Source organism: Neophocaena asiaeorientalis, unplaced genomic scaffold, assembly GCF_003031525.2.
Source record: "Neophocaena asiaeorientalis asiaeorientalis breed wild unplaced genomic scaffold, Neophocaena_asiaeorientalis_V1.1 scaffold25, whole genome shotgun sequence".
NCBI lineage: Eukaryota > Metazoa > Chordata > Mammalia > Artiodactyla > Phocoenidae > Neophocaena > Neophocaena asiaeorientalis.
The window spans coordinates 1-13,379 of record NW_020172492.1 but is presented as its reverse complement, the minus strand read 5'-3'; the positions used below and the strand labels follow the sequence as shown (position 1 = coordinate 13,379).

Here is a 13,379-nt window from a genome sequence, read left to right as displayed (position 1 = left end):
TGTATCCTGAAATCTTACCTAATTCATTGATTAGTTCTAGTAGTTTTCTGGTGGCATCTTTAGTATTTTCTATGTACAGTATCCTGTCATCTGCAAACAGTGACAGTTTTAGTTCTTCTTTTCCAATTTGTATTCCTTTTATTTCTTTTTCTTCTCTGATTGCTGTGGCTAGGACTTCCAATACTATGTTGAATAATAGTGGCAAGAGTGGACATCCTTGTCTTGTTCCTGATCTTAGAGGAAATGCTTTCAATTTTTCACCATTGAGAGTGATGTTTGCTATAGGTTTTCTTACATGGCCTTCACTATGTTGAGGTAGGGTCCCTCTATGTCCACTCTCTGTACAGTTTTTACCATAAATTGGTGTTGTATTTTGTCAAAACTCTGTCTGCATCTATTGAGATGATCATATGGTTTTTATTCTTTAGTTTGTTAATACGGTGTATCACATTGATTGTTTTGCATATACTGAAGAATCTTTGCATACCTGGGATAAATCCCAGTTGATCATGGTGTATGATCCTTTTAATGTGTTGTTGGATTCTGTTTGCTAGTATTTTGTTGAGGATTTTTGATCCATGTTCATCAGTGATATTGGTCTATAATTTTTGTGTGTGATATCTTTGTCTGGTTTTGGTATCAGGGTGCTGGTGGCCTTGTAGAACGAGTTTGGGATTGTTCCTCCCTCTACAATTTTTTGGAAGAGTTTGAGAAGGATCGGTGTTAACTCTTCTCCAAATGTTTGATGGAATTTGCCTGTGAAACCATCTGGTCCTGGACTTTTGTTTGTTGGAAATTATCAGTTACAGTTTCAATTTCATTACCTGTGATTGGTGTGTTTATATTTTCTAATTCTTTCTGGTTCAGTCTGGGAAGGTTTTACTTTTCCAAGAGTTTGTCCACTTCTTCCAGGTTGTCCATTTTATTGGCATAGTGTTGCTTGTAGTAGTCTCTTAGGATACTTTGTATTTTTGCAGTGTCTGTTGTAACTTCCCCTTTTTCATTTCTAATTTTATTGATTTGAGTCCTCTCCCTTTTTTTCGTGATAAGTCTGGCTAACGGTTTATCCATTTTGTTTATCTTCTCAAAGAACCAGCTTTTAGTTTTATTCATCTTTGCCATTATTTTCTTTGTTTCTATTTCATTATTTCTGCTCTGATCTTTATGATTTCTTTCCTTCTACTATCTTTGGGTTTTCTTTGTTCTTTTTCTAGTTGCTTTAGGTGTAAGGTTAGATTTTTCATTTGAGATTTTTCTTGTTTCTTGAGGTGAGCTTGAATTGTTATGATCTTCCCTCTTAAAACTGCTTTTGCTGAGTCCCATAGGTTTTGGATCCTCATGTTTTCATTGTCATTTGTTTCTAGGTATTTTTTGATTTCCTCTTTGATTTCTTCAGTGATCTCTTGATTATTTAGCAGTGCATTGTTTAGCCTCCAAGTATTTGTGTTTTTTACTGTTTTTTTCCTGTAATTGATTTCTAATCTCATGGCGTTGTGGTCGTAAAAGATGCTTGATATAATTTCAATTTTCTTAAATTTTCCAAGACTTGATTTGTGGCCCAAGATGTGAACTATTCTGGAGAATGTTCCATATGCACTTGAGAAGAAAGTGTATTCTTCTGCTTTCAGGTGGAATGTACTAAAAGTATTAATTAATTCCGCCTGATCTATTGTGTCATTTAAAGCTTGTGTTTCCTTATTTATTTTCTGTCTGGATGATCTGTCCATTGGTGTAAGTGGGGTGTTAAGTCCCCCACTATTATTGTGTTACTGTCAATTTCTCCTTTTATGGCTGTTAACGTTTGCCTTATGTATTGAGGTGCTCCTATGTTGGGTGCATAAATATTTATAATTGTTACGTTTTCTTCTTGGATTGATCCCTTGATCATTAGGCAGTGTCCTTTAATGTCTCTTGCAACAGTCTTTATTTTAAAGTCTATTTTATCTGATATGAATACTGCTACTCCAGCTTTCTTTTCATTTCTATTTGCATGGAATATCTTTTTCCATCCCCTCACTTTCACTCTGTATGTGTCTCTAGGTCTGAAGTGGGTTTCTTGTGGACAGCATATATGGAGGTCTTGTTTTTGTATCCATTCTGTGTTTTTTGGTTGGAGCATTTAATCCATTTATATTCAAGATGATTATTGATATATATGTTCCTATTACCATTTTCTTAATTGATTTGGGTTTGTTTCTGTGGGTCTTTTTCTTCTCTTGTGTTTCCTGCTTAGAGAAGTTCCTTTAGCATTTGTTATAAAGCTGGTTGTAAAGCTGGTGGTGCTGAATTCTCTTAGCGTTTGCTTGTCTGTAAAGCTTTTTATTTCTCCATTGAATCTGAATGAGATCCCTGACAGGTAATCTTGGTTGTAGGTTTTTCACTTTCATCATTTTAAATACGGCCTGCCACTCCCTTCTGGCTTGAAGAGTTTCTGCTGAAAGATCAGCTGTTAACCTTATGGGGATTCCCTTGTATGTTATTTGTTGTTTTTCCCTTGCTGCTTTTAATGTTTTTTTCTTTGTATTTAATTTTTGACAGTTTGATTAATATGTGTCTCAGTGTGTTTCTCTTTGGGTTTATCCTGTATGGGATTCTCTGTGCTTCCTAGACTTGATTGACTATTCCCTTTTCCATGTTAGGGAATTTTTTGACTATAGTCTCTTCAAATATTTTCTCGGACCATTTCTTTTTCTCTTCTTCTTCTGGGATCCCTATAATTCAAATATTGGTGTGTTTAATGTTGCCCCAGAGATCTCTGAGACTATCCACAATTCTTTTCATTCTTTTGTCTTTATTCTGCTCTGCTGTAGTTATTTCCACCATTTTTTCTTTCCAGGTCCCTTATCTGTTCTTCTGCTTCAGTTATTCTGCTATTGCTTCCTTCTAGAATATTTTTAATTTCAGTTATTGTGTTGTTCATCATTGTTTGTTTGCTCTTTAGTTCTTCTAGATCCTTGTTAAATGTTTCTTATATTTTCTCCATTCTGTGTCCGAGATTTTGGATCATCTTTACTATGATTACTCTGAACTCTTTTTCAGGTAGGTTGCCTCTTTTGTCTTCATTTATTTGGTCTTGTAGGTTTTTACCTTCTCCTTCATCTGTAACATAACTTTTTGTCATTTCTTTTTTTTTTTTTGATGGGTGGGGCTGTATTCCTAACTGGCTATTTGGCCTGAGGCATCCAGCACTGGAGTTTGCAGGTAGTTGGATAGAGCCAGGTCTTGGTGCCAAGATGAGGACCTCTGGGAGGCTTCATTCCTATTAATATTCCCTGGAGTCTGAGGTTCTCTGTTATCCAGAGTTTTGGACTCGGAGCTCCCACCACAGGAGCTTGGGCCTGACCTCTGGCCTGGGAACCAAGATCCTGCAAGCCACATGGTAAGGCAAAAAAAAAAAAAAAAAAAAAAAAGATAAAAGATCAAAGAAAGGAGCTGTACAATAACAAAGACTAAAAGACAAAATAAAATTAGAAAGATAAAAACTATATTAGGAAAAATAAAAATATAATTGAAACAACCGCAATAAAGTAAAAAAAAACCACAACAGAAAAAGGTGGGGGGAGGGGGCAGGGAACAAGCCAAAAGGAGCAGAACAATGACAAAGTATAAAGAATAAAATAAAATTAGAAAAGTAAAAGATTTATTAGAAAAAATAAAAATATAAATGGATCAACAACAAGGTAAAACAGAACCCCAATCTAAAAGAAGAAAAAAGAAAAAAAGATAAAAAAAGAAAGGAAGAAAAAAAGAAAAAACCTTGGCTGTAAGGGGGTAGGTGTTTAGGCAAAGATGGAACTTAGGCAGTGGCGGGATTTAAGGTGGAGTGGAACCTAGGCAGGGAGGCTGACGTTTGAGCATGAGGCAGAGCCTAGGCCCAGGACCCACGCAGCCAGAAAAGGCCTTGGGGGTGGGGCCTAGGCGGGGCATCATTCAAGTGGAAGCAGAGAGACAGCAAGTCTAAAGGACTGCCTATGGAGTGTGGAGTTCCAGAGTTTGGAGGTAAGGCCCTGGTTGAGGGTGTGTGGGAGGGATTTAGGCCCAGCGTGGTTAGAGTGGGTCTCAGAGGGGGTCTCCAATTATAGAGGTAGGGCCCTTGATGGTGTGTAGGGGTGGGGCTTGGGCTCTGAGCCGCAGGAGGGAGGCTCCAAGGGCAGTGGATTAGGCCCAGGAGCCCAACAGGCTCCTCAGTGCCTAAGTGGACAGGGAAAGTTCTGGTTGCATTCCCTTCCATTCCTCTGTGTTCCCCCATGTCTCCCCCAGGGTCTCCCCCATTCCTGCTGGACCCCTGACTGTTGGTGGGTCTCGCTGGGTGTAGGAACTCCTCCTCTCCCCCAGCCGCCCTTCAAGGGTGCCAGTCCCAGAGGTCCAGACTTTACTTTTGCTCTCCCTTCCCACCCTCCCACTCGCTCAGGACCTCTGCAGCTGGAGGGGGCCTAGGTTGCCAGAGGATCAGTCCCGGGATCTCAGTAGCCTCCTGGAGGCCCAAGAGGGCAGGAGAAACCTGGCCACGCTCTCTTTTGATCCTCTGCCCTCCCAATGGTTCCCCAATTTCCCCCTTTGGGCAAGGGATCCCTTCCCCTCCCCCAGCCACCCCTCAGGGTGCCAGTCCCATCCCACCTCCACTTCTCCTCCCCCCTCATTCCTCCCATGACCCACATCCTACCTGGTTGCTGGGGGTTCCTCCTGTCCCCTTAGGTGTCCATGGTCCCCCAATGGTGCCTGGTAGGTGCCAATTGTGCAGAGACATGAATTCCATGTCCTCCTAGTCCACCATATTGACTCCTCTCCCTAACATACTATTATACATCAAATATATTTCAGTAAAGATAAATTTAAAAAAAGGATGAAGGGGCATACTGAACAAGTGGATAGCAGCATAGTGTTTATGAAGACAAATACCTTGCAAGTTTCAAATATTTTTCAGCTTTAAAATTCTTTAACTTGTTCAGATTATTTCTATTTTTTATTTATTTATTTTTTTTGCTGTACGCGGGCCTCTCACTGCTGTGGCCTCTCCCGTTGCGGAGCACAGGCTCTGGATGTGCAGGCTCAGCGGCCATGGCTCACAGGCCCAGCCGCTCCACGGCATGTGGGATCTTCCCAGATCGTGGCACAAACCCACGTCTCCTGCATCGGCAGGCGGACTCTCAACCACTGCGCCACCAGGGGAGCCACAAATTATTCTTATTTTAATGTATTTTTAATTTAAACATTACACTTATACTTTACCATTTGATCTCTGTTCTTCATGTAGAAAAACTTCCATGTTCTCAACCACCTCAAATAGACCATGGAACGATTAAATCATCTAGCTCTGCAGAAGAAAGGAGAGAAACATTTGAACCCAAACTTTATGCACATGGCACCAAGTTAAGTTATACCTGTGAAGATGGTTTCAGTATATCTGAAGAAAATGTGATAACATGCCACATGGGAAAGTGGAGTTCTCCACCTCGTTGTGTAGGTGAGGACAGTATGCAAACCAAAATTCTATTTTCAGTACCATTCTTTACTAATCAATTATCATCAAAGTCATGGAACAGAATCCTTTAGATTCCTAAATATATTAATTATTTATATATTTATAGGTCATTTATGTATTAATATATAATTTATATTTTTATACATTTAATCGATTTTTGTATATTCATTTTCTGTTAATTTCATCAGTTCAGTATAGAATCACTTTTAAATCTGGCACTTTCTTTTGTATTAACACTGTATGTGTAAAAAAACTAAACCTACCTATTCATATAGTTAAACCTATTTATATTCCTATTTATTCATATAAGTTGCAATGTATGCGTTGCCACCAAGTTTTTTCAAAAAAAACTTACGTTCTTCCTACAATGTCTCTTTTAATGTCTTACAATATATAGTACTTTTCTTAAGGTGATGAAGTCTCAGTGTGTTCTCTTTTATTAATCATAATTGCTTAGAGATGCACTGATAGTCTCATTCATAAATATATTGGTATTTTTAGTTTCAAGTTCTTGTTCAAGTGGACAGCTGGAAACACACCAGAATGGTGATTTTTGGGTGCATTTGTGCATTTCTCTGCAATGTGATGGAAGTTCCTGTAAAATCATTTATTGTTTTCAAGTAAAACTATGAAATATGGCAAGCAGTATATCAAATTAAATTTCAGAGTTAGTGAAACATGAAATCGTTCTTTCATTTATTCCTAGGACTTCCTTGTGGACTTCCACCTTCGATTCAGAATGGTGTTGTATCTAATGAGAAAGGCAGTTACCAAGATGGAGAAGAAGTTACATACGACTGTGATGAAGGTTTTGGGATTGATGGACCTGCGTCTATAAGATGTTTAGGAGGAAAATGGTCCCTTCCACCGGAATGCATAAGTATAGTATATTTTATTTTATTCTGAGGCTGATAAATATCTTTAATTCAGGACATAAATGGCACAAGTATGAAACTAAGCTGTAATTCTAGAATTAAACAAGGTGTCTTTGGAAAGTTCTGGATTCTGGTAGAGAGTTAATAACCCTAGTAATGATAAAAGTTTGATTCATGAACTAAATTATCTCACTATCACATCATCTTGTGTACACTTTGGACATCCTCTGATACACATTCTCAGACTTCTGGTCTCTGTTCCTATAACACAGCTGGCCCCTGCTCATCAGTCTTATCAGCACTCAATTTACTGTTAATTTATCAGTTATTTCTTTATAATATACAATTTTCTAAGATATTTGACATAATTCAAGGGAACAGACTTTGACAGAAGCAAAAAAAAGAAACACATCCATAATGTAGGTGACCTGTGATGGGGAAAAATAATTTAAATGTGAGAAGTGTGGTCTCAAACATCAAAGGCATCCCTGTCTCTTTGAGTATCACCATTCCCATGTTATAGTTTTGATGAATATAGACATAATCAATGTAACTAAGTCAAGACTTCTAACATTTTAAGTTGTAAGAGAAATATTGTACAGTATTCATTGGTTTGATATGTATATATCTATTTTTCTAGAATATAATTATTGGCCACTATTATTTTTAAAGATGTACTAAACAAATACAATTTTTCTTTTTTTCAGACACAGATTGTTTTAACGTACCCAGCTTTAATGGTGCTGTACTCATAGACCAGAAGAAGAAATCATATAGGTCAGGAGAACAGGTGGCTTTTAAATGTCGACCATCTTATCAATTGGATGGAGCCAATACTATACAGTGTATTAAGAGCAAATGGATAGGAAGGCCAGCATGCAGAGGTACTTTGGTAAATTTTAAAACTTTATTTATTAAAGTATCTTAAGTAACATAATACAGAAAAGTGCCTCTACCATCATAAAATGGACACAGATTATTTTCAGGCCAAGTCAAAGAAGGTTTATGCCTGAACATAAAAAGGGATGGAATTGTGTACTCAGTGCTCAGTCTTATAGCTCAATAATTCTCAATGCACAGCCCCTGACACAGCAGTCTTAGCATATTCTGGAAGGTTATTAGACATGCAAGCACAGATTCACAGGCTCACTCACACCGGTTGTATCAAAAACTCTGGGGATGGAACCCTGAAACTGTTTTAAAGATTCCCAAGGGATTCTATGCACATTTCAGTTTAGGAACCATAGCTACAGTGTATTATACTTTATATCCACCTGAATCTCACTGATGAATTACACATTACTCATTGTTGTATACTGAAGCATTTGCAAAAGTATATTATTAAAGAGCATTTTAATAAATACATACATTTATTTTTCTGTTAGTTTTCCAGATCTTTGTTTGGATCTTTTAATTAATCATCTTCTTTCAACTACGGTATTCTTCAAAGTATGCTAACTCTTGATCAAGTCTTTAAAGAAGTACCTAATGTGTTTATTTTTCTAAGGGCCTAAAGTTACAGTTCGTAAACAGGATGACTATAAACCGAATCCTGATGTCAAATGATCTTTTATTATGATTTTCTTATGGTTCATAAATTCATTTTGAATTTATATAATTTATAACACTTAATTTACTAAACTGAGAAAGAGATGTCCAGAAAAGCTTTCATTTTCACTGGCCTAAAAAATGTGTATCAACCTTCTAGTGAAGGATGGGGGAGAGATTTAAGATACAGAAGCTTAATTTGTACTAAAAAATATTGCTTTATCTCCTTATCCTCAAACTTACATGTGAGTTTATTAAAATTAGCAGTCTTTCATGACAGATTAACTCTTGATTTTTTTTTTTTTCTTTTTTTTTTTTTTTGCGGTATGTGGGCCTCTCACTTGTTGTGGCCTCTTCCGTTGCGGAGCAACAGGCTCCGGACGCGCAGGCTCAGCGGCCATGGCTCACGGGCCCAGCCACTCCACGGCATGTGGGATCTTCCCGGACCAGGGCACAAACCCGTGTCCCCTGCATCGGCAGGCGGACTTTCAACCACTGCGCCACCAGGGAAGCCCTAACTCTTGATTTTAAATGACCATATGGAATATATGTGACATCCCACTTGGTAGCTTGCTGTTCATAATGATCATTATATTAGAGATACTATTTTTCTTTCTATCTAGATGTTTCCTGTGTGAATCCGCCCAAAGTGGAAAATGCTATTATACAAAATAAGAAGTCTAGATATCAAAGTGGTGAGAGCGTACATTATGAATGCAACTGGCCTTATGACCCTTTTGGGGAGGTAGATGTGATATGTTTAAATGGAACTTGGACAAAAGCACCTCAGTGCAAAGGTAGAGTATCTTACACCACCCCCCCCCCAATTTTAGAGAATATATTAGGGACAAAATATGTTGATATAAATGTATAATGAAGTAGTTCTTATGGAATTTTTTTTTTGATGCAAATAAAATGAAGGTGCTTAAAATCCAGTTCTTTTGTGGACTGAATAAGTAATCTGACATATTTATTGTTTGAAAGAGTTGACCAGATTTGAACAGTTGGAATCTTGGAACATTTCTTATCTTAAATATTAAGACATTCAGTTACTTCCTGGTGAATAAATGTGTTAACGATACCATAAGTACATTTGACAGCCCAAGAAATTCCACTTTGAGACATGGAATATAGGCAGCCAGGGCCTGATCACAGAATGTGACTTAAATTTGGGCATCTTCAGCATATGGATGATATTTAAAGGCATGTTACTAGCTGAACTCATTCAGGGAATTAGTATACATATAAAAAAAGTAAGTCTGAGAACTTGGTCCTGGGACACTTCAGTGTTTAGAGTTCAGGAAGTAAGGGAATCCAAACCAAGAAATATATTAGCCACTTCTAGTTTTTCAAGTTAACTTTTTCCTGGTATGTATTTTTTGCAGTCTTCCACTTGAACATGTTTAGAGTGATTTTCTTGTAGACAGCATATAGATGAATCTTGTTTATGTGTCCACCCTGCCATTTTCAGTCTTTCCACTGATATATTAAGGCTCTTTACATTGAAAATATCTATTAACAAAATAGGGACAATGTCAGCAATTTTATTATTTGTTTTCTGTGTGTTTTCTCGGTTTCTCATCCCCATTTCCTTTTCTTGTCTTCCCTGTGGGTTTTTGAACATTATAAATAACTTAATTTTTATACATCTGCATTGCTTTGGAGTATATGTCTTGTCATGTTTTTATTAGCAGTTGCTCCAAGTATTAACAGTCACATAAGCGGCTTATCACTCCCTACTTGTATTGACATTTTACCACTTCAGGTGAAATGTGGAAACCTTACTTCCATTTAGATTCTTTTTATCTCCCCACATTTCAACATAAGTGTCTTTAGTATTCTCTCTATATACATTGAGCAATGTTTCAAATGACATAATTTTATACCTAATTTAACAAAATCATTAGGGAAAAGATATTCTTATTATATTTACCCTTATTTTTAAAAATCAATTCCATTGTTTTTTCTTCCTTCCTAAAGTCTCAATCCCTTTTCTAGTTTCCTTTATATTTGAAGAATTGCTTTAGCAATTCTTTAGGTATAGGTTTGCTAGAGACAAGTTCTCTCAGTTTTCCTTTGTCTGGAAAGATTTTTCTTTCTCCCTTTAATCCTAAAATATATTTCACTCAATATAGAATTTGGGGTTGACAATTCTTTTCTTCCAGCACTGAAAAAATGATGTCACTTCTTTCTGGTTCTATGTTCATGGATGAAAATCCTACCAGTTTTTGAATCCCTGTTCCATATAAGTATTGCATAATATCTATCTAGCTCTTTTGAGATTTTTTTCTTTTTCTTTAATTTCCAGCAGTTTGATTTTGATGTATCTTGACATTGATTTCTTTGGGTTTATCCTGTTTGGAATTCACTTAGCTGTTTTATTATGTAGATTTGTGCCTTATGCCCTATTTCAGAAATTTTCAGCCATTACTTTTACATTTTTTTTTTCATCTCATCCCCTTCCTTTTCATTTTCTGGGTCTCCAATCTTTTTCTATTTTCCCATGGGTTCCTGAAGCTCTGTCCATTTTCTTTTCAGTCTATTTTCAAAGTTAGTCTATAGTCAAGTTTATTTATCCTTCTGCCATCTGCAATGTATTATTGAGCCCATCCAGTGTGTTTTTTTAAAAAGTTATATTACTCTATTTTCCAGTTCTGTCAATTTGACTGGATTTTTAAAAACCATTGCCCAATAATTTCAATATGTATGTCATCTCAGTGTTGTCTTCTTTTGATTGTTTTTTCTCTTTTGAGGTTTTCCTCATCCTTGGTATGATGAGTGATGATCAACTGTATTCTGGACATTTTGGGTATTCTGTATTGAGATTAAAGACGTTATTGAAATCTTTTATTTATCAGACCTCCCTTACTGCCATGCAGGGTGCAAGTCCAGGGTTCCCACCTGGCCTCCACTGACTCCTGGAGAAAGGGGAGAGGTGTCTTCTTCCCTCACCATGTGAGTGGAAGTCTGGACTCCTCACTTGGCCCCTGCTGATCAAGGTGGGGATGGGTTGGTCTTAGGTTCTATGGTGTATTTCTAGAGAAAGTCAGGATTGTAAAAACTGTTTCTGTCTTACTATGCTGATCCTTTCCTGGGACTTTGCTTAAAGAGACCAAGTTCTTCTTGGGACTGTTTTTTTTTTTAATTTTCTTTCTGAACTTGCTATCATTTCTGGGTTGCAGTCTCAGTGGTCCATCCAGGATACAAAGAAGGGAAAAGGAAAACCCAAACAAGTCTCTGGAGTGTAATTCCTTGAATCCCAACGTCTCTAACCAGATATCTTCTCTACATCTTTCACAGTCTCCTGAGTTGGTTTATTATAATATGTTCAGGATTTTTAGTTAGCAGAAATAATACAGAGCAGATGCAATAAGCAGAAATATTTCTACCTCATCTTGTCCAGAAAAGGAAGACAGCATTCCCTCTCCCACTATTGAAATCTGTAATTCTTTGACTTTTATAAAAACAGCTGTTGGGGCTGATGTTCATTTTGTAATAAAAATGAAAATCAATAAATATGACTAGAGATTCAACAGACACTGCTGTATGTTGTATACAAGGATACTTTTTATCTTAGTTATCCATCTGTCCAGCATATATTCACTAAGAAAACATGTTTTAATACCAGAACACTGCAAAGCAGACATATTTGTTAATGTATTATGTGTACTTTCATGTGGGGTAAAAGTAGGGACTTAAAAATGTGCCTTTTCGTTTAAGTGTTTCAAATTTCTTCAATAAATCATTTCTGTCATCAGAAATCAAAAGCCTGATTATTACATATTAGACTACATTTTTATCTTTTTATTTTAAACTGTGGGGTTTCTTTTTCTTTTTTTTCTCTTTCAATAAATCAAACATATTTTTTAGACTCTAAAGGAAAATGTGGGCCTCCCCCACCAATAGACAACGGAGACATTACCTCATTCCCGGCACAAGTATATCCTCCAGGATCGAAAGTTGAGTACCAATGCCAGTCCTACTATGAACTTCAGGGAAACGGATACATAGTATGTCAGAATGGAGAGTGGTCAGAACCACCAAAGTGCTTAGGTAAATATTTCAATCTTCTTGTGGATCCTGGGAAAATCGGTGTATTGAGTATGATGTTTAGCTGTTTATAATAGAGTTTTCATGGATTAACTACCAACCATTCTGTTGCATGCTTGACTACCAACTAATAATATGTGTGAAAATAAATTTTGAAAATTTCCTGTTCAAGCAACAATAGCAACAAAAGATTCCTTAATGAAAGCTCTTCATATGATAACTGACATTATGAATCTTTGATTATAACATTTAATTATTACACTAAAAATAGTACCTCATTCTTACAACATTAACTGTTTAAAATGATGGAAACTACATACTGGATTTTCAATGAGTTGGTTTGTAAAAGGTTTTGAGAAGGAATTTTTGGACCAGAGCAAGAGATTCTACTTGAAAGCCTGAAATTCTGTGGAAAATATTTGTATACTACTTAACAGTTTATGTTTATTTTTTTTAACTTCAGATGCATGTGTAATTTCAGAAGAAATGATGAAAAAACATAACATACAATTAAGATGGAGAAAAGATAAAAAACTTTATTCTAAAACAAATGACACTGTTGAATTTATATGTAAAACCGGATATTGTTCAAAGGATAGCTCTGCTGTATTTCGAACAACCTGTTGGGAGGGAAAACTGGAATATCCTACTTGTCAAGAAAGATGTCGTTGAAGTGCAGTTGTAAAACTGAAATATGTACATGTATTCAGAATTTTTCATTATTATTCCAGTTCTCAGTTTCTTTTTATCAAGTATTGTTTAACTCATCTCTATTCATAAATCAGCTTCATGTTAAACATTATAGGGATGATGTAATTATAATCTTGGAGACCAACTAATCACTTCTTAAAAGCACCTCATTAAAACTTGGCAAACCAAAATGCTACGTGTCCTGTTGATAAAACATCTACGGCAAGAAATTAGATGCAATCACTTCAGTACCTCCTTTCATCCATCAGTTTCCTAACTTTCTAAAGATTTCTCCATAACTTCTGAGGTTTCCTAAGATTCTGTTTCAGAAGAAATGGGAAGAAATACTTGTCTCCATTTTCAAAATAACATCACTTTACAAACATGTAAAATGCAAACTATGTAATACCTATATTAGTAATTACATGTAAGTAGTTATTTCTTACTTTTGCTCATCCGTCAATAGATAAATATACCAAAAAATAATGAAATACATGATCTTTTACAAGACGCCTATCTAGCACACATAATAATTCACATAAAGAGGAATTAGAGGACTTCCCTGGTGGCACAGTGGTTAAGAATCTGCCTGCCAATGCAGGGGACATGGATTCATGCCCTGGTCCAGGAAGATCCCACATGCCGCGGAGCAACTAAGCCCAGGCACCACAACTAGTGAGCCTGCGCTCTAGGGCCCACCAGCCACAACTACTGAGCCCACATGCCACAACTAC

The 13,379-nt window shown here is 36.6% G+C and overlaps 1 protein-coding gene across 3 annotated transcripts in view; it reads left to right on the top strand.

Moving 5' to 3' along the window:
* CFH (complement factor H) overlaps nucleotides 1–12,836 on the top strand; it is a 92,983-nt gene extending 80,147 nt beyond the window's left edge. For all 3 annotated transcript variants that reach the window (XM_024738214.1, XM_024738213.1, XM_024738212.1), the window contains 6 exons: nucleotides 5,255–5,464; nucleotides 6,189–6,362; nucleotides 7,065–7,241; nucleotides 8,529–8,702; nucleotides 11,776–11,958; nucleotides 12,419–12,836. In XM_024738214.1, coding sequence (XP_024593982.1) covers nucleotides 5,255–5,464; nucleotides 6,189–6,362; nucleotides 7,065–7,241; nucleotides 8,529–8,702; nucleotides 11,776–11,958; nucleotides 12,419–12,627 — 1,127 coding nt within the window. In that variant the 3' untranslated portion in view covers nucleotides 12,628–12,836. The remainder of the gene's footprint in view (nucleotides 1–5,254; nucleotides 5,465–6,188; nucleotides 6,363–7,064; nucleotides 7,242–8,528; nucleotides 8,703–11,775; nucleotides 11,959–12,418) is intronic.
* Nucleotides 12,837–13,379: the final 543 nt, after the last annotated feature.